Source organism: Zootoca vivipara, chromosome 4 (assembly GCF_963506605.1).
Source record: "Zootoca vivipara chromosome 4, rZooViv1.1, whole genome shotgun sequence".
NCBI classification, from domain to species: domain Eukaryota; kingdom Metazoa; phylum Chordata; class Lepidosauria; order Squamata; family Lacertidae; genus Zootoca; species Zootoca vivipara.
The window spans coordinates 59625300-59644788 of NC_083279.1; the positions used below are offsets into that span (position 1 = coordinate 59625300).

General features: G+C 39.9%; 1 protein-coding gene across 2 annotated transcripts in view; it reads right to left on the minus strand.

The window, feature by feature from the left end:
• Positions 1 to 19489, minus strand: part of GBE1 (1,4-alpha-glucan branching enzyme 1) — a 160463-nt gene that overhangs the window by 53573 nt on the left and 87401 nt on the right. For both annotated transcript variants that reach the window (XM_035114821.2, XM_035114820.2), the window contains exons 8-12: positions 11512 to 11627; positions 11227 to 11354; positions 8619 to 8717; positions 5820 to 5930; positions 4925 to 5096 (exon numbers count right to left, since the gene is read on the minus strand). In XM_035114821.2, coding sequence (XP_034970712.2) covers positions 4925 to 5096; positions 5820 to 5930; positions 8619 to 8717; positions 11227 to 11354; positions 11512 to 11627 — 626 coding nt within the window. The remainder of the gene's footprint in view (positions 1 to 4924; positions 5097 to 5819; positions 5931 to 8618; positions 8718 to 11226; positions 11355 to 11511; positions 11628 to 19489) is intronic.

Consider the following 19489-nt stretch of genomic DNA (forward strand, 5'->3'; position numbering starts at 1 on the left):
TCATTTCATGCATAAATGCAGTAACACACACACACACTCCACCAGTGTACTCAATTTCTCTAACTGCTCAAGATGTTAGGAGTTCCTTTAGGCTTCTTGCTTTCCTATATATAAGCAAAAGTTTCAACTATGGTATTTATACTGACAAATTAATTCTAGTGAGTGTTATAAATCTATAATCAAAGTTTCAATTCACTACTTTTTGCCACAGAAAATGTTAGGGAAGGCTATATACTATACTATACTATAATTTTTGTGTTTGTGCAGATGTACATGATGTGTGTGTGTGTGTGTGTGTGTGTGTGTGGTTTGCAGCTCCTTAATAACCTGTTCAGACAGCAAAATCCCAGCCCCCTTTTATTTTAAATGTGCCAAGACTAAAAATCTATTGATTTCATGAGAAACGAGTCCCAGCATGAATCCGTCGCATTTTCTGCTATTGCAAGGTACAGAGAGAATGAAATTATTCATTAGGACTCCTATTGCTAAACATTTCTTCCTACAGATCTGTTACCTTGCAAAATATACCATTTATCATACCATTTTAACACTGCACATGTAATAGTAATCCATCACAAGTCAATAGATTTCTCTGAATAAAACTAAGGAAAATGATCTAGCTTCCAGCAGGGGAAGCGCAACAGGGTTGGCCATATCTATTTTGGGCTTAATATGTATGTTTATTTCCTAAGAAGTAGAAGTCCTCGCTAAAATTCATAGTTAACCCTGCACAGATTGCTAGATATTCAGGGCCTCCTGTCACCGCATGGAATTGCTTTCACAAACAGTTATTTGTTTGAGAAGCCAACCTGTCTCTATCACCCCATCATCTACAAAAGCAAATAAAACAGATCATCCTTTGGGGGTTCATAGTACTGGATTTCTAGACAAAGCAAGAAAGGCAATCCACAACTCTGAGGTGCCCCATGCCTGACACCAGATTCCCACAGTCGGCAGCCATGGTGCCTAGGCAGCCCTGCCACCTCCTGCCCTCCTAGCTAGGTTCTCCTCCCTTCTTAGGGCGAGGGAGGGAAGGTCTTGCTGTCAGTGGATACTCTAAAGCCATGGGGAAAAGGGGGGAAGTATGGAAGGAAGAGGTTGCTGCCTATCAACAACAGAGTAAGCTGGGAGGAATTGCTGTCAACAGGGCCGTCTTACCCATAGGCGCTAGGGGTGCAGGGCACCCAGGCGCCAGGCTTTCAGGGGCACCAGGCCGAGAGTCTGGGGCCCGAGAGTTGAGTCCAAGGAAGAGCCCACCCATCAGTTCGCCACGAGTTCGGGGGCGACCGAGCCAGCGAGACGCTGAGGCAGGCGGCCGGCTCTGCCTTCCTGCACGCCTGAGACTGGGCAACCAGAAGGGGTGCCAGGCAGATCTTTGCACCCCGGCGCTGCATATGCTTAAGACAGCCCTGGCAGTCAACATCACCATGTAAAGTATGGAGTGGCAAAGGCAGGCAGGAGATGAAGGCAATGTGGACCGACAGTGTTATATGCCCCAGGACCCACATCCCGCTATGTGCAGCTCTGGGTTGGAATGTAGAGGAGTACGCATGAATTCAAGCAGACAGGAGAATTTGGCATATTCCTCCACCAGTTAAGATTTTGTTTACATTTTTCTCTTTCTTATCTAGGTGAAAAGAATAGCCGCAAGCAGGGAAATTAAAGTAACAAGGACAGTAAAAAACTTGTAGTGTGAAGCTGTCTGAGTTCACTTGTAACACTAAGACCATTTGTGTGTGTGTGGGGGGGGGGGGGTTTAACAATCCACGGTTAAGCTGCTGGGCCTTGCTTGCATGATCGAATAAACCATGGCTTAGTACTACATGTGAACCAGCTTGCTGTAACAAACTGCATTTTTGAGGGCCTCCTCAGACTCTGCTAATTGGAACAGTTTCAGCATGGCTGAAGTCTCAGGCTTAGACCCTCACCATGTAAATAAGGACTTTGGGCACAGCCTGTGCTAAATCAACATGCAAATTACATGACTTTGGTGTGCTATTCAGCATGTCACAAAAAATTTAAGGTAATATAAAAATTACTTTGCATGTATAAACTATGTAACAGAGCCAAATGATAACAATGGTGCAATCAAACCAATTGGTGTTGGGAAGGGATCAACTGGTCTGTTTGCCTATTGCAGGTTCACCCATTGTAGATTTCACTTGACTGTAAAACTTGCAATGATGGGGTCGTGGGAAGAACCCCTTGCCTGTCCTCTCTCCTTCTCTCTACCTATCTCCACACAAGGGAACTTGTACATATGGAACTTCTGCTATAGTGAGATGCTTCACTCATCCTGTGGCTGAATGTGACCCACTAAATTTACAGGTAGATTTAGATTAGCTTTAATAGATTTCTTACCCAGCCTTTATTATGAGATTCCAACAATGGAATTGTTAACAATGAAAATATACAATATTTTTTAAAATCAGTTAAAAGACATCTGCATTACATGGCTTTCAATACCAGCTGAAGATGTTTCTCTTCGCCAAGGCTTTTGGGGGGTGGATGATTTTTGCAGCCCATTTGCAATTAGTATTATTAGTTCTTTTACACATACATTTATTCATTAAGAGAAATTAATTGGCCTTATCTGATGGTGGTAGGGGGGCAATGGGAAGGAAGGGAGGAACAGCAGGACATGAAATTCAAACAGTGGGTGGATGATAACTACTTTAATACTGATTTAAAGCCTAATTTATAGATGTGTTGAGATAAGGGATTTTATTTGGTCCCTATGACAAAGAGATGATGAAGACACTTGGTACAGGAGAGGGACTGCCAGAAACATCAGGTGAAACTGTCAAGCTCCCCTATTATTTTTGCTACTGGATGCTGCAAATTGTTAATGTAATTTTGTTATATTTATAGTAGTGAAATGTATGTGTTTTTTTTTCCTGTACTGCACCATTGTTTTATTACATTATGAAATTGTTTTTGCACTTTTGGATTTTGAAAGACATTCCTGTTTACTTTGTTGTAAGTCACTTTAAACATGATGTGTGGGTGTGGGTGTTTAAGAGTGGCATACAAATAACATTATGAATGAATGACACTTAAGTAATGCCTATCGTAGTCAAACTTTCTATAGAATGGCGCTTCTCCCAAACATCTCCTCTTCAAGTTTGCTAAGTTGTAGTGCAATGGGAATTACTTTACTTTGATTTCTGTATACAAACTAACTGCACATAAATTTATTATCTTTATTTTTCTGCAAGGGAGAAAGATACATATTTTACTATCAAACAATATTGCTTTGATATTATTTCACTACTTATTTGTCAGTGTTCTAGAAGTACCAATAAAGTATGACTACAAAAAATAATAATCTCCAAGCTATTCATTAAGCTAATCATTCATAAAAGAAAACATCTAGCCCAGGCATAGGCAAACTTGGCCCTCCAGCTGTTTTGGGACTACAATTCCCATCATCCCTGACCACTGGTCCTGTTAGCTAGGGATGATGGGAGTTGTAGTCCCAAAACAGCTGGAGGGCCGAGTTTGCCTATGCCTGATCTAGCACAAAGTAATTACTATATGAATATTCTTACAGTTCCTCAGATAAAATAAGACCACAGAATCCCATCTTTACCAAGGCCTCCTGGCTCTTAACACCACAAAAAACAAACAAACTACTGGTAAACATGGTAAACATATTTGCAATTGTACTTGCAATACAGTGACAAAATAATGTAAGCATGCTTTGTTGTTAAAATAATTTACAGCATTCTACAAACTGTATTTCAATAAGGAAGACTGCCCATCTGTGTGCTTTTTCTACAATCAAGACACCACCTCAATATACTTAAGAACATTCACAGGAGCAACACCAATGCTGAAAACAGGTTTACTCCTTTCTCTCCTCTTGCGGCAGTGAGTGGGTGGGGGACAGCACTGGCAGGGCATCCTGGGAGGTGAGGTATAGTATGTACAGGCCGAGGACAGGGCCATTGGTGCAGTTCTGAAATTGCTCCAACAGCAAGAGATCATTACGGATGGCAGATGCTTTGCTAGCTTCAGGAGCCACAAACGAAATGCAGAAGCTGCGAGGGCAGTGGCATCCAGTGCAGCAGAGTAAGGTTCTTGGAAAACAGTTGCACTGTAGCATGGAGCAGTCAATAGACTGAAGAGGCAGTTTGGGACCTACTGGGGTGCAGAAATTGGTATGTAGGCTAACAGTAATCTGGACACTTATGGAAGGATGACCATCAGTTGGCCAACCAATGGGATGGGAGATCTGGGAATGAACTAAAAGAGAAGAGGCCAAAAGTCATTTTATTGCATCTTTGGGGCAATGATTTGTGATTATTTAGGGAACAGAACTGATTCTCCATTGCTGACTGAGCACCTGAAGGAACAGTGGTTGTGTTTATACATAAATTGTTCTCAGCGTGGAGGAGGGAAAATGATGGCGGGTGATAAAGCCACTTGACAACTTGCGTAGATGAGACAAGGTAAACCTACCTGAACAGGGCAATGATAGAATTCCAGCTGATTCTACAGCAAGGCCTAAAACTCTGTGCTCTGAAGCTTTCATGCAGTACCCTAAATGGTTTCCCAGCTGCAGAAAATAGTAAATCAGCTTTGTTGATCAACAATGAATTAGACTACAGCATAAAACCTTTCTACGGCTAACTTTTCCGCAAGGCAAAAGTGACAAAATGTTAGACCCAGAAGACATAGAATGCAATCCTACAACCACTTGGCTGGGAGTGATCCCTATTGATATCAAGAGTTTTATTTACTGTGCAATCACACAAATACACCCTTGGAAGTCAATCATGTTCCAGTCATATTGAAAGCAGTTATTCTTCACTAACTTGTCCTGTTGATTTCAATGGGTCTGGATCCAACCTCATGTGTTGTATATCACAACAAAACATCTTTTCTTTTTTGGCACAAATTGAAATGCAGAGTTACTTACCCATGAAGTTGAGATAACCCTCTCCTCCCATGGCATGAGTTATGAGGCGAATCATTTTATGAAGCTGTATTCCTCGATCAATAACTGGGGTAAAAGGTGAGATGACACTCATGTTCTCATACATCTCTGCATCCATCAGCCGAAACGCCAGGGTCTTGTCGCCAACAAGAGCCTGCGTTGAGAAATAAAGGGGTGAGGAAAGAAATCTTCGGCGTATCATTGGTTCCCAAGCTACAAATTACATATATGTTCTAGTACAAATAAAATAACATGCTGCTCAACACAGTTAAACATTAGCAACTGTGCTGCTAGAAAATGAGCTCTGATCTCCTGTCAATTTTTGCCTGCCAGGGATGGAAGAGATAAAGCCCTTTGGCCAGAAAAGCTTCCTTACTTTGATCTTGATGTATAAATAGGGAAGGGACTCTCATGCAATACAAAACCCTGAAGAGCAATGGCTGTATTTTTTCCTAGAAAAAAGCTTCTGGTACTCACCATGACCCTCTTCCCCCCTTTTCTCTCTATCACGCTCTCTCCTGTACCTCCCCACAATTAATTAATGCCCCACTTTGCACGCCCATCCCCCTTATTCAATCTCACCCTCCACCTTGCCCCATCTGCTCTTCGCACCCAACCAGCATTCCACCCCTTCCCTTCCCCTTCTCCCAGCCGCACCATCTGCACCCACCTCTACAGCTTGCCCCAGCCACAGAACGGAGGACGGTAGTGCTAGCAGAAGAGGCTGCTGCCTCCTTCCCCTTCTCTCCCTCCCTCCCCGTCCACAAACATGCCTGCGTTTCTGTGTTCACCAAGATTTTTTTACCCTTCTTCATAAAATTTCCCTAGGTCTTTGAACAATATCTCAGAATTTCAATTTTCTTCTCAAGCTTTGTACCTGGTCATGACTCTCTGCGTACGCAATGTATTTCTCTCCGTATCGCCTATTTGTTAGTGTGAACACTATATTGCCCATATCCCAGTCTTCATCCTTAAGCTCCTTAATTATCTGCAAAATTAAAAAAGGAAGCATTCAAAATTACTGTTGTTTGTTACACTGTATCACTTTTTTCCATGCTTCCCCCTCTGAATTGTCAAGCTAACATTCGTATTCTGAGTCTTTCAGAAGAACTGAAATGGTAAAAGTCTACTTTTTGATGTCCCAAATGGTATTCTTCTTTCAATTCCATAATATACTGTAGCATTTTAAAGTCCATATTTTACTTTTCTGCCAAAACAGCTGCCAATGTCTGATTATTAACTATGCATGTCAGTGTTATTTAAATTGATTTTCTCTATACTTCTGTAAAACAATGAGGGCTACTTGCCATCATTTTAATGGTTGACTAAATGTAGCAATTTCACTGCTAAACCTTCCTGTTCCTTATTATGCAATACTGCATAAGCCTCTGATGACTGCTGAACCTTAAAAGAAGAAGAGTTATTTCTGTAGTGTTTCACTGGGTATTTTACTGTCTGGCATGCAGCATAGGAAATGCTTGGAGCAAGTTAAAAATTAATTAATATCAAAACAGGCTAATCTGCTATTAGACCGTGTCAAAATGAAAAGGCGAATTCTTTACTTTCATGTTGTTAATCTATGTGACAAAGTAGCTTGTGTGCAAAAATACAAAAAAATGTGCATACCATCTTTTTCTTTTGCTTAATATTGAGCACCAGGTATACAAACAAATCTTTATTAAGCTACATTTTTATTAGGAACAGGATTCACCTTCTATGCAGGTAGGTAGGTAAGTATAGGATGCTCACATAAAAAACAAGGATGTATAACTGTTTTTTGCTGTTAGCAGCACTTGTTTAATTTACAAAAATAGTGTTTCATTCAGGACTGTTCACATAAAAGGGAACCAAAAGATACACTACCTTACGGAACATGCCTGTATTGCCAGGACTCATACTTTGTACACTTTCCTTCCTACCCTGTTCAAGATGTATTAACAAATATCATCAGGGGAACATAACTTTGGAGAAAAAATGGCTCATGAAGGGACTAAGAAAGATGCTTCTCAGACACACAATTCCAACATGTTCATAGCAATTAGCTTAAGAAAGAGTTTTTCTTCAGGTGAGCTGGATCAAACACTGCAAAAATGTTAAATTTGTTCTACCAGACTATTATTATTATTATTTGGGGGGGGGGGGGACTGGCGGCTGAAAGAGTGAACTATGCTGAAGCTCCCCCGTTTTTTTAGGACCAGCTCAAAGTTATGCAGCTTCTTTTGCAAATGGGAAAAGCCCTGTTTTGGGGGGGATCAGCACACAGTTCTGCAGCTTTTTTTTGCAAAGGGGGAAAGCTCCATTTTTGAAGATCAGCTCAGAGTTGTGGAGCTTACCTTGCAAAGGGAAAAAATCCTGTTTTTTTTGCGGATCCACTCACAGTTCTGCAGCTTCTTTAGGAAAGGAAAGGGAGCCATTTCTACAGTTTCCAGACAGATAATCTAATCAGCCAGTCACATGTCGCTGGGGAAACACAACAATGGAGGCCTGGGCAAGGGGGTGGGGCCAGGAAGGGAGCTAGTGTCTCTTATCTCCCTCCCCGATCTCTTGCAATCAGCTGCTGAGCGGGTTCTTTTTCCCTCTTGTTAGCCTTTAGCTCTTTCTAAAAATAGCACGATCTGCTTTTTGCCCCTGGGCAATTCAGCATTCGGCTCCATGGACCATGCATTCGCTCCGTAAGACACACAGAATTTCCTCTTGCTTTTTAGGAGGAAAAAAGTGCGTCTAGTGGACATCTCTCAAAGTGGACAAAATATGGTAGTGGACATCTCTCAAAGTGCAGAAAAAGGTGATCCTGCTTTTATTTTTGCAGCTGTCAAGTGCACATACTAGTTACTTTTTTCTCTTAGTATTTTCAGTTCACATTAGTCTTGTTGTGTGCCTTTTGTAATAATTGTTATTAACATTTCGGTGTAATTTAAAAACAGTCCCATTCACTTAGGCATTTGATTGCTGATAGATATTCTTCTTAGCAACCCTGAAATTTAGCTGTGAGGATATTTGATTGTTTGCAAATGTTTCAAAATTATTTGCATGCTTTTTATTGTTTTGTTGTTTGATGCCTTGAGCTCCTTTAGGAGGAAGGGTGGTATTAAAAACAACAGCTAAGTAGCATTCTTTCTATTAAGAAAAAACCTATAGCAGAGTTTGGATTTATTCAGCATGCCATTATTGGGGGGAGGGAGAGACTGTTACATATTTTAACTGTATTTTATTTTACTGGAATTTGGCAGGCTTTAAACAGAAGTTTGTCTAACTGTAATTATGTCACAATATTTATAAATACAAAATTAACGTGTCATCATATCCTTGTCCTACTGATGTGCATAACAAAGATCCAGATATGTTTTTAAATCTTCATTTTGTACGTATCAAAATTCAATCCATAAATAATTGTCATGGTATCAAACATTACAGCAACATGTCGCAGGAGTGTCACTTTTGTGAAACATATAGCAAGAGAAGATAACACCCCCTCTTAGTTATCCTAGCAGAAACAGAGGATTTGAGGGAAGGGAGGACTGAATGATTATCCTAAAATTATGGCAGTTTAGTAAGACAAGACAAGATATGTGAAGCCCTGATTAAACTGACACTGAAAATGCTCTAAAGATTTAATCTTGTTAAAGGAAACAGAGCTAGAGCTGAGAGAGGAAGGCAGAGAGAGAGAAAGTCTGACCTGAATCCATTTGTCAGGAATTGCCATAGCCAATCGATAATCAAATCCAGTTCCTCCTTCTGTTATTGGACAGCAAAGGGCAGGCATTCCAGATACTTCCTTGAAAAACAATGCAATATTACAAATCAAAGATCATTGTCCAAACAGCAAAACCTTACCAAAAGTTGAAAGAGCTTTCCGGAAGAGGGGTGAGCTGGAGAAATAACTACAAAAGCAAGAACCTGTGGTCTGCCAAATGTTTCTGGACTCCAACATTCAGCATTCATGACCACTGGCAATGCTGGCTTGGGTTGATGGGAGTTAGACTTCAAAAACATATGGAGTGCCATAGGTTCATTTTCCATAAAGTACAGGAATTGGATTGTGGTATAACTACTGGGTAAATCATGTAAAACTTTAAATCCTACTTGTTAAGAACTGCATAGCACTAACCCAGTATCTCCATGAGAAGGGTACCAGGAAATTAAATAAAAGTATCCAACTAGTTCTACCAAGATGTGGAGTGGGGGTAGGGAGAGAAGCTGAAATGGATTATTTCCTGTGTGTAAGCCTGTCCTTAGATGTTCTTGAAATGCAATGTGAAATATCAATAAAGGACACAATTCAACTGTCTGTTCATTTTCTCTTTCACATTATATCATTTTTACACATTCCATTAATTATATGCTGGCATAACAGAAACAGAATTTGATCACGGGCAATGGTGAGAGATGCATTACCTCTCTAGCACATTCCTCGCCCCTATGTGTGTAGGGAAAGCAATGGAAGAACCCATATTCAGTGGAGAATATTCAGAATATTAAAAAGAAGTCTGTTACTTAATTTTATCAGACAGGTCCTTACAGAACAAGACTACAAATCGATCCTACTCTAGATGAAAGCGTGCTCCTCTCCTGTGGCGCCAGTCATTCCACTATCATTACATGCAAGCTCAAATTCATGCTAGCCATTTGTAATTTAGAATGATATCAATAGTTCCTCCCTCCCAATTTCGTTCCACCATGAGAATGTGGATCAATTCCACATTTTGTATAGAGGCTCCCACAAGACAGAAAAAATGATGTATTGAAGTTGAAGTAGTTTTCAATTTAAGTAGAATAAATTGAAGGCACATCTTGTTAAAAAAAAATCTTAAATCAGGTAATGCAAACAGGCTCTACTTTGCTTCATTGGTAGGAATACTGATAACTATATTGTGGCTCACTAGATGATGGGCTAATTTTACTTGAAATGAACCCCAAAATCAATAAGACAATTTTAAGTTTAATATATCCCATAATTGCTTCATTTCATCAGTTTCTGTTTTAAATACTTGATGTTGTTGAACTTGGGTGTTTGTGTGTAATGGTTTCTTATGGCGGAATATGAAATTCTTATTTCCCATGGTTACATGGTAAGATAATATTCTACATTTTTCATTTTAGAACGAAGAAGCTGGTAGTACTGCCCATCTGAAGTATTTAAGTCCTGACATACCAAGATTTATGTGTGCCTGCAATTCCCTTTAATTCTGTTTTCCCAGGTTGCATATAAAATAGTTGCATGTAAAATAGTTTCACAATGTTAAATGCTAGCAGGATTCTAGACATAATTCTTTGATCAAAATAACTACAAATAACTTGTTCAGGCCTTTCAGTCAAAGTTAGTGCTTTGGAGTTTAATCATCCTACTGTGCAAATAATATTCTTTTGCATCTTCTCATTGATTTTGTTGTTTCGTTCATAAATCATGCACACAGACCTAAGCATTCCAAAAAAATCTCCTTGATAAATCTGAAGTGGGCCAAACATTTAGGGCTCTGATAAATTGAGATTGGAATTTTCAGTGATACATATATTAGTTCATATTTGCTTTGACAATACTAATTGTAAGCTTTCAACACCTTGAATAAAACATTTGTAAATCATAAAGAAACTCACTTATTAAACAGGCTAAGAATTTAAAAATATTTCAGATGATGATACTGTACTTATGGTTTCAATGCTTTCTAAATTTAACATTTAATTTGTGAAATAATGTACCTGTGACTAAATGAAAGAACTAGTTTATCCAAATGTATTACTAGCAATTAGTGAGCATCCTAAAATAAAAAGTCTTCATCTTTTGTCTACCTTCCTGAGACTGTGGAACACTGGTAAAATGATTCTTTCTTCTCCATTTAGACACTAGTTTCTTTTGCTTTTGATATCCTCAAAAGCATTTCAACTGCTTGTTCTACTATCAGTATATGTTGGGAGGGGGAAGACTTACTTGTTTCTAGATTGCTATTTTTTCATGAAAATCAATAATATATATATTATAAAACAATGCAATAATGGTACATTAAAATGTACTGAATGGCATCTATCAACAAGCAGTACGTTCCATCGCAAGCTGAGCGAATTCCTGTTCCTGTTATTTAAATGAGAGATATTTAAACATGTATTTAAATCTCCAATTCAAATCAATCGATTTAAAAAAATTCAAAACAAGAAGCTTAACAGTGGCTGGAACTTGCTTAAAGATAAGTATGTGGGTGCTAATGTAACTGTAATTGATTCAATTAAACTGTATTTCAAATAATAAAACAGCTAAAACTAATTATGTCGACATGTATTCTAAGAATTACCTCTGCTATCGTTATACATTCTGGATGCAAGAAATGTATCATGTGGTTTGCCATCATTAGGTATGCTAAAGCTTCATCATCAACGTGCATCCCGAAGTATTCATTGTAATCTCCACTAAAACCTGTGCCTAATAAGACAAAATCAGAAAGTCTCAAAAGCAGGAAGTCAAGGCTTTGGCTTCAGACCAAGATTTTCAAAAGGAACGATTAACAAATTTGAAATTATTGCATGGCTACACTACTGCATGATATTATGAACATCACTGGTGTGCAGATTAAACTTACCAATACCATGATGGTGATACAGCATAGATGATACACCATCAAATCGAAAGCCGTCAAAGGCATACTCTTCTATCCACCACCTTAGGTTGGAAAGAAGAAATCTCAAGACTTCCCAGCTGAAAACAAACAATAAACAAGTCTAAATATTAAGGCGTACAATCTATCTTAGATATCCTATGGTTTCTATGCTAAATATTTATTTTTTCATGGTGAAATGTTTTCATTTGTCTTCTTCTCTCCCTGATTTTTACAGTGTGCATTTTTTTGGTGATAATTAAACAATTATCCATTCTAGTGGACTTCATGTTTCATAATATCAATTATCCTTTTATCATCTCCAGTTAGGTTAAGGTATGAACGCAGGAACATCCCAAATTAGTCAGCAACTGTGAACAGTTAGGTCTACATAAAGGGCATTAACTTTACTGAAATAAATTAACGGTGCTCTTAACTATGCACCAGATGGTACTCTTTGAGCTTTCTGTGATTTCAGAACTACTTCACTTCAAAAAGAACTACAGTCGTACCTTGGAAGTCGAACGGAATCCATTCTGGAAATCTATTCAAGTTCCAACATGTTAGAAAACCAAAGTGTGACTTCTGATTGGCTGCAGGAAGCTCCTGCAGCCAATCAGAAGCCATGGAAGCCCTGTCGGATGTCCAGCTTCCGAACAACATTCAAAAACCGGGACAGTCACTTCCGGGTTTTGATCATTCGGGAGCCAAAACTAGGATGCTTGAAAACCAAGGTATGACTGTACTCTGAAGTCTTTTCTATGATTGAGAGTTACAAAATAAACCAAAAGTAATAAAAAGCCTTCCCCCCCAATGTATGTGTAAAACTTTTAAAAATTCAATACCGTGTTCCCCCCCCCAAAAAGACACTGTCTTATATTCATTTTTCCTCAAGAAGACAAACTATGACTTATTTTCAGGGGGTGTCTTATTTTTTTATTACGTGTCCAGCCTCGCCTCTTCCTGGGGTCCTCCAGAACTGCGCCTATCACTATGTCTTATTTTCGGGGTATGGCTTATATTGTGCAAATGCTTAGAAATCCTGCTACAGCTTATTTTATGGGTATGTCTTATTTTCGGGGGAACAGGGTATTTGTCTGCAATTCAAAGAGCCAATTTATTGGTTTATTTTAACATTTAGACCAAACTGGCTTACTATTTGCAACAGATGTTAACAAAACAAGATTAATTAAATGGTGCTTTTCCAGGCACCTATGTTTCTCAGTTTGAAATCATTGTTAACTGGAAAATAATGGAAGTAATGAGCAGTCAATTCAAGTAGGGCTAATGCACCCTAGTTCTTTCTCCAACCTTCTGCAGAATTTGAGATTGATAATGTTTTGAGTTCCAGGATGACCACTTAAAATCTTGACCTAGAACTAAGGCTCGTGGTGTCACTTAGGAAAACACCTTTTGACAGAAACTCAACACATGTTGCAATAAACAAGTGTTTGCCTTCACAAGATTTTAATGCAAATCCTCACTGATTTATTGCAACTGGGCTGTATCAGTTGACCCTTTTCGAGCCATCATTGAAACAAAAAATGATCACATGAATGCTAACCCAAACCCTAGCATTGGCACTGAGGGCAGCTTCTGTCCCTAGTAACTCTGTGCACAAATTAGGCCCTGCAGTTCACCAACCCATTGTAAACTGGACAGTTACAAATTGGGAAAACAGTAAATGGAAGACACTAATAGGAAAAAACCCAAAGCACTAAGTTAGCAGACCCTAAAACATTTTCAGTAGCTATCCCATTACTGAGTCTATACTGAAAAAGGCTATTCGAAACAGAAAAATATCTAATCTGTCGCAACGTATCACTAATAATAATAATAATAATAATAATCTGGCTGGGTTTCCCAAGCTACTCTGGGTGCCTTATATCATATATAAAAATATAATAAAACCATCAAACATTAAACACCTCCCAAAACAGGGCTGCCTTCAGATGTCTTCTAAAAGTTGTGTAATTATTTATCTCCCTTAATGATTTTGCAATTTAATTAAGGTAAAGACAGTAAGGATTCTGTTGCTAGAGATGTCTAAAATCCCTGCTGGGGGAGGGTGGGTCGGTAGGAGTAGGGACAAAATGGCAAACAAAATCACTTCTGAGCTGCCAGCATGCAGTTTTACCTTTCCAAATATCTTCAACACACTACTTTTATGAAGTAGAAACAGTGCCTGAGGTTCTATGGATATGTAGTTAAATCATAAACATAAATTAAAATATCTTCAGTTTAAGACAACACATGCAAAGTATGACTGCCCCTCTAGCTACTGTTAAACACCCTTTCCCCTTATCATATCCTGCTGCTGCTGCTGCTTAGATTTTAGCTTTGGTATAAGACTTGTTTTTAAAATTTTGGTTGGTTTTTGGTAGCACGGATATTGATAGGGGTACAGACAGATCATATGAGAAATTAAACTCATAGCCATATATTTAAAGTATTCTCCCTTCTACAGTAGTAACATCAGGCACTCAAATCTGTTCATTTACAGCTTACAATGCAGTTGTTTGTCCTGTCCCCTTCTTTTAAAAATCCAAATACACACATTTTCTTTTCACAGCAAAATTAAAGAAGCAGGAATAATAAAGTACACATGCAAGGGAAAAGAGATACAGTCAAACCTCGGTTTACGTCTACCTGTTTGCGACCGCTTCGGCGAGCGACTGCCGCGGACCCGAAAGTGTTTACATCCGGGTTCTGAGCGCTCTATCAGTGTTTCGAGCATGCGCAGAAGCGTGCCTTCGGGGAGCGACCACTTTGGCGAGCGACTGCCTCTGTGGAACGGATTGTGGTCGCAAACCGAGGTAGCACTGCAGAACTAATTTTATATTACATAACATTTTATAGTACATAAAATTTGATACTGTGTATGTGTGTGTGTACACACACACACACACACACACACACAGTATACATAGTATACAGGGACAGCACTCACAATTTCTTCACATGCACACACTTCAGAATTAGGGGAACAGGATAGCCTTCAAACAAACAAACAAACAAACAAACAATGCTTTTTATTGAAAGTTTCACAAGCCTCTCATCCTGAGAGTGACTCTCAGCTATTCCCACAACAGTACTGCATCTGTTCACTTTCGTGAGAAAGCAAAAGTCCAATGTGTTCCCATTATTTCATTATTAAATTACGTAAATTAGAGAAAACCATAATTAATCTTAGCCAGCCTAGATAAGAGCATTGGTAAGAAATGTTGAATTAGAAAGGATACTAATCTGAGGTCAGTGAACATATTAACTCACCCCACCAGCTTTTCTTTATACACAGAGACCAATGGGAAGCAGAAATCTCAAGGGACTGTATGTTAAAGGACGCAATGGAAAAGCCTTTAAGATGCAACAGACAGTTGTAGTATGTGATTAAAAGAAGAAAGTGCTCACTATTATTGCTATTTATATAGCACCAGCAGCATACAAGGTGCTTTACACAGAAATATAATCAGAAGTGCCCTCTGGAGCTTGCAATCTAAATTTAGATTGCATTGCACTTAGAGTGCATTGGAGGGGAACGACAAGGGGAGGAAGAGACAATGGCAGCCAGTGATGAATCTGAGCACATGCAGTTATTCGTACTTAAGCTTTGTGGGGAAGAGGAGTAGGAAATTAAAAGAAAGGGTTCATAGAAGATGGATTCGAAGGGAAAAACAGGAGGCAGGAAGAGGGCGGTGGGATCATAAGAGCGGCTGAAGGTAGTAGAATTGGGAGGTACAGTAGGGGACAATGATCAGGGTATATCAGGAGAACAGGGAAGAGACTGAAGCCAAGAGATGCTAAGGACTTGGTGTCATATGGTTATAAATAACCTGTCACAGGTTAATTCTGTGTCCAGGGCAGCTGTCTATCAGCTCCATCTGGTACGCAGGCTGAGACCCTACCTGCCTGCGGACTGCCTCACCAGAGTGGTGCATGCTCTGGTTATCTCCCGCTTGGATTACTGCAATGCGCTCTACGTGGGGCTACCTTTGAAGGTGACCCGGAAACTACAACTAATCCAGAATGCGGCAGCTAGACTGGTGACTGGGAGCGGCCGCCGAGACCACAAAACACCGGTCTTGAAAGACCTACATTGGCCCCCAGTATGTTTCCGAGCACAATTCAAAGTGTTGGTGCTGACCTTTAAAGCCCTAAACGGCCTCAGTCCAGTATACCTGAAGGAGCGTCTCCACCCCCATCATTCTGCCCGGACACTGAGGTCCAGCACTGAGGGCCTTCTTGCGGTTCCCTCACTGTGAGAAGCAAAGCTACAGGGAACCAGGCAGAGGGCCTTCTCGGTAGTGGCGCCAGCCCTGTGGAACGCCCTCCCATCAGAGGTCAAGGAGATAAACAACTACCTGACATTTAGAAAATACCTAAAGGCAGCCCTGTTTAGGGAAGTTTTTAATCTGTGATATTTGATGTATTTTAATGTTTGTTTTATTATTATTTATTACTATTATGTGCCAAAGGTAAGCAGGGAGGAGCAAAGCAGCAGCCATCTCCTCTCCAGGAGTTTGCTCCAAGCTACGGTTTGGTTTACCATGGTGTTGCAAACCAGACCAAACAAAAAAAAAACTACCGTTAATATACAAAGTGATAGACGGTACAATGATTTAACAAGTCCATCTATTTGTTAAGTTTAACTTAGGGCTCATTCTGACATTGTTGAAGACTTGCTGCCCCTGCACAGATTTATCACATCTTTTTGCAGTGGTAATGAATAGGACATTATACTTTGGGTCCATTCCATGTGGTTACTCTCCACATCATTGTTAACACTAGTCCTGCAAGGAAATTGCTTTGTATCCAAAACATTGCCTAGCATTCAACTGAATGGGAAATAAACAGGATTCTGGAGTGCACATGGGGTGGTACAACAAATCACCTTCATAATAGTTTAGTTTAGATTTTTTTAAAAAAAGAAAGAAAAAGCTTTAAAGTGTGAATTGTTGTGGACTGCATCATTTTTCAAAATCTTTACTGAAACCCAGGAGCTCAAAATTCCTTTGAAATAGGTATATTGATCTATTGCAAGGGTCTCGATTCTATTTATTTCATTATTCAATAATTAAGCTATGAAAACATTCTATGCAAAAAGAAATGTGGAAAAGATATGTGGGATTCTTTGCACATACATCCAACTGCCTTTGTTCCCCTCACCCCAAACAAGTAGCAGCGGCAAAAGGTAGTAAACCTAAAATATGGGAATTGAAATCCAAAATGTTATTTGAAATAACTTATCTAAAATAACTTCTTTGAAATAACTTATTTCAAAATGCAAGACACAGTCAAAGGAAAAACAAAGCCTTTTCAAAAATCATTAATTCCAAGTTAGATTCTTGATTTATTAGATTCTCCCCTCCCTAAAATTGGAAATCTCCAGATACTAATTTGGATTCAGACATTGTGGTTCAGGCACTCTTCAAATATAAATGAAGGGTTCTGCTTTTCAAGTAAGGTTTTGTTCTTTTGTGGATATTAAAAATGAAATACATTTAGTTGAAGTTAAAAAGATCTATTGACTTGAGAGACAGTCTTTTGAACAGCTTGGCAAGATGGTATATCTTAATAATGATTTAAGATTGATTCGGAGATACATAGCTAGGTGAACAGAATAAGAAAGTAGCATAGCCAAAAGGTTTGCCTTCCATAAGAGATTCTTTAGCATTAGAAGTTCAAGTCAGCCAATATTGGCTCAGGCACTGAGACACTGTTAACAAATATAAGTGCTTGTCTAAGTGTTTGCAGCCATAAAACAAAACAAATCCCCTACTGAGCAACATCTATAATTCCTATTTAAATATCCTGCTGGAATAATGAAAATATTTTGTCTACAGACAACTATTAGCGTCCAGTAAGATTCATTTGCCCACAGCAGATCTGGGTGGTACTTATATTTCACAAAGAGTGTTGACCTGTTGAAAAAGAAGATCAATAAGGATATTACTGATTAACTAGGGTCACTCACTATATTCTGAAACAACATATGGGCTGCTAAGTCTGGAACTATTCTTAGCTGCTTTCTTAAAAACTGCAAAACACACCATTAAAATTAGCATCAGGGAGCCACTGGGTGTCACTGATGAGGCCTTAAAAATTCCTGTCTGAAACTTTAAAGCAACTACAATACTTTGTACACTATTCAAATACTCCATTGATATCAAAGATATTTCAGCAACGTTTGCATGCACAGCAGTTTGAAATGTACCGTCTGCCAATCAACTTGGTTACTGTGGCTTAGAGCATTTCTTGTTATACCAAGTAGTCATATGGTAGAGCCCTCATGGACGGAAGCCATTTCACATGCTGGTGATGAAATGCTTTCAAGCATCTTATACTGGCTGGCGTCTAGGACTAGACACCTGACAGGAGGGAAAGATGGGAAAGAGAAGCAGCTCATGGGGCGGGGCGGGTGGATAGTGTGACAAAAGTCTCCTGGCAGCAGCATCACTGTCATATATATTAGGACAGGGATGGGTGACATAGGGCGACATGTGGTTAAGGCTGCCTGGAGGAACTGGTGTGAGAGCTGGATTGTCCACACTGCCCTGACCACGTTGTTGCCTTGCTTCTGCCCTACTGATATGGGGCAGAGATTCTACTGCAAGGAGGCTATAACTGCAGCAGCACCCCACTGGGCAAGCAACTCTTGACTGCACTGAAGCCTGTGGCAGATAGATATACAGATAGATATGCTTTATTCAAGATAATTTCTGAGCCACTTGTAATATGCATACACACACACACACACACACACACACACACACACACACTGCAACTTGGTTGTTACGTGTCGAGGTCCCTAAGCCACCCTCAAATAAAACACAATTCACACAGAATTTTTGTTTAAGGTTTTTGGCATAATTTTTTGGCCACAACTTTATTGATTACAGAATGTGAGTGGTTGTTTAGGCCAGTGTTTTTCAACCTTTTTGGGGCAAAGGCACACTTGTTTCATGAAAAAAATCACGAGGCACACCACCATTAGAAAATGTTTTTTAAAAAATAACTCTGTGCCTATATTGACTATATATAAAGTAATTCTCCCACGGCACACCAGGCAACATCTCGCGGCACACTAGTGTGCCGCGGAACAGTGGTTGAAAAACACTGGTTTAGGCATTGGTTCGCGGCTATCTGTTCCCACCTAGAGGTAGGAACAGAACTGACACCCGCAAGCCTGAGAAAGTCAATAAGGGAAAACATTTCTGGGGAGAGAATAGAGCTGGGTGCCAGGCCCTCACCTCTCCCCAAATGCTCCCAGGGGCTCTTGCGTGGCCCTAGCGCCTTGACAGGGGTTCAGACAAGAGCATGGCGAGCCCCTGGATTCCTTTAATGGAATACCCTTGTAGCAGCAGCATTGGAGGGGCAGGCACAGCCAACCATAACCCATCCACCAACCAGTTTTTAATCAATGGCTAACCGCAACCTTACAAGTGGTGACTATTTTGCTACGCAGTAGGCAAAAAACCAAATTGCACCCACCAATCAGCCAAATGGAAAACTTCCTACCAGGCCCTTGCCCCAAAGCAGACAATCCTATGACAAGCATAGCAAGGTCAATGCGAACAGCCCTAAATATAGGGAGGGTGGGAGGGTGTTCTGATGTGTGCAGCAAGAAGAGGCAGCTCAATGCTCCATGCAGGGAATAAATAGCCCCTTGGCCATCAATCATAAATTGCAACATCAAATTCTCCCCAATGACCAAGAGGTGCCCAATAAGATTTGAGGCCATCCAAACTAACCCGCCCAGCAACAGAGGGATGTCTTGTTGGTCCCACCGAAACACGTGCTCTCCATGAAAGAGAACACACTTTATCAGATGTTTGTTCGACGAAACCCAAAGGGCTTTGCCACCAATTAATATGCGACAAACACAGTCCCGGCGTTGTCACTAAACTTTCGGGGATCCGCTGCCACCAATTATGTGACGAATTGTCCACCCTCTCTATTACTA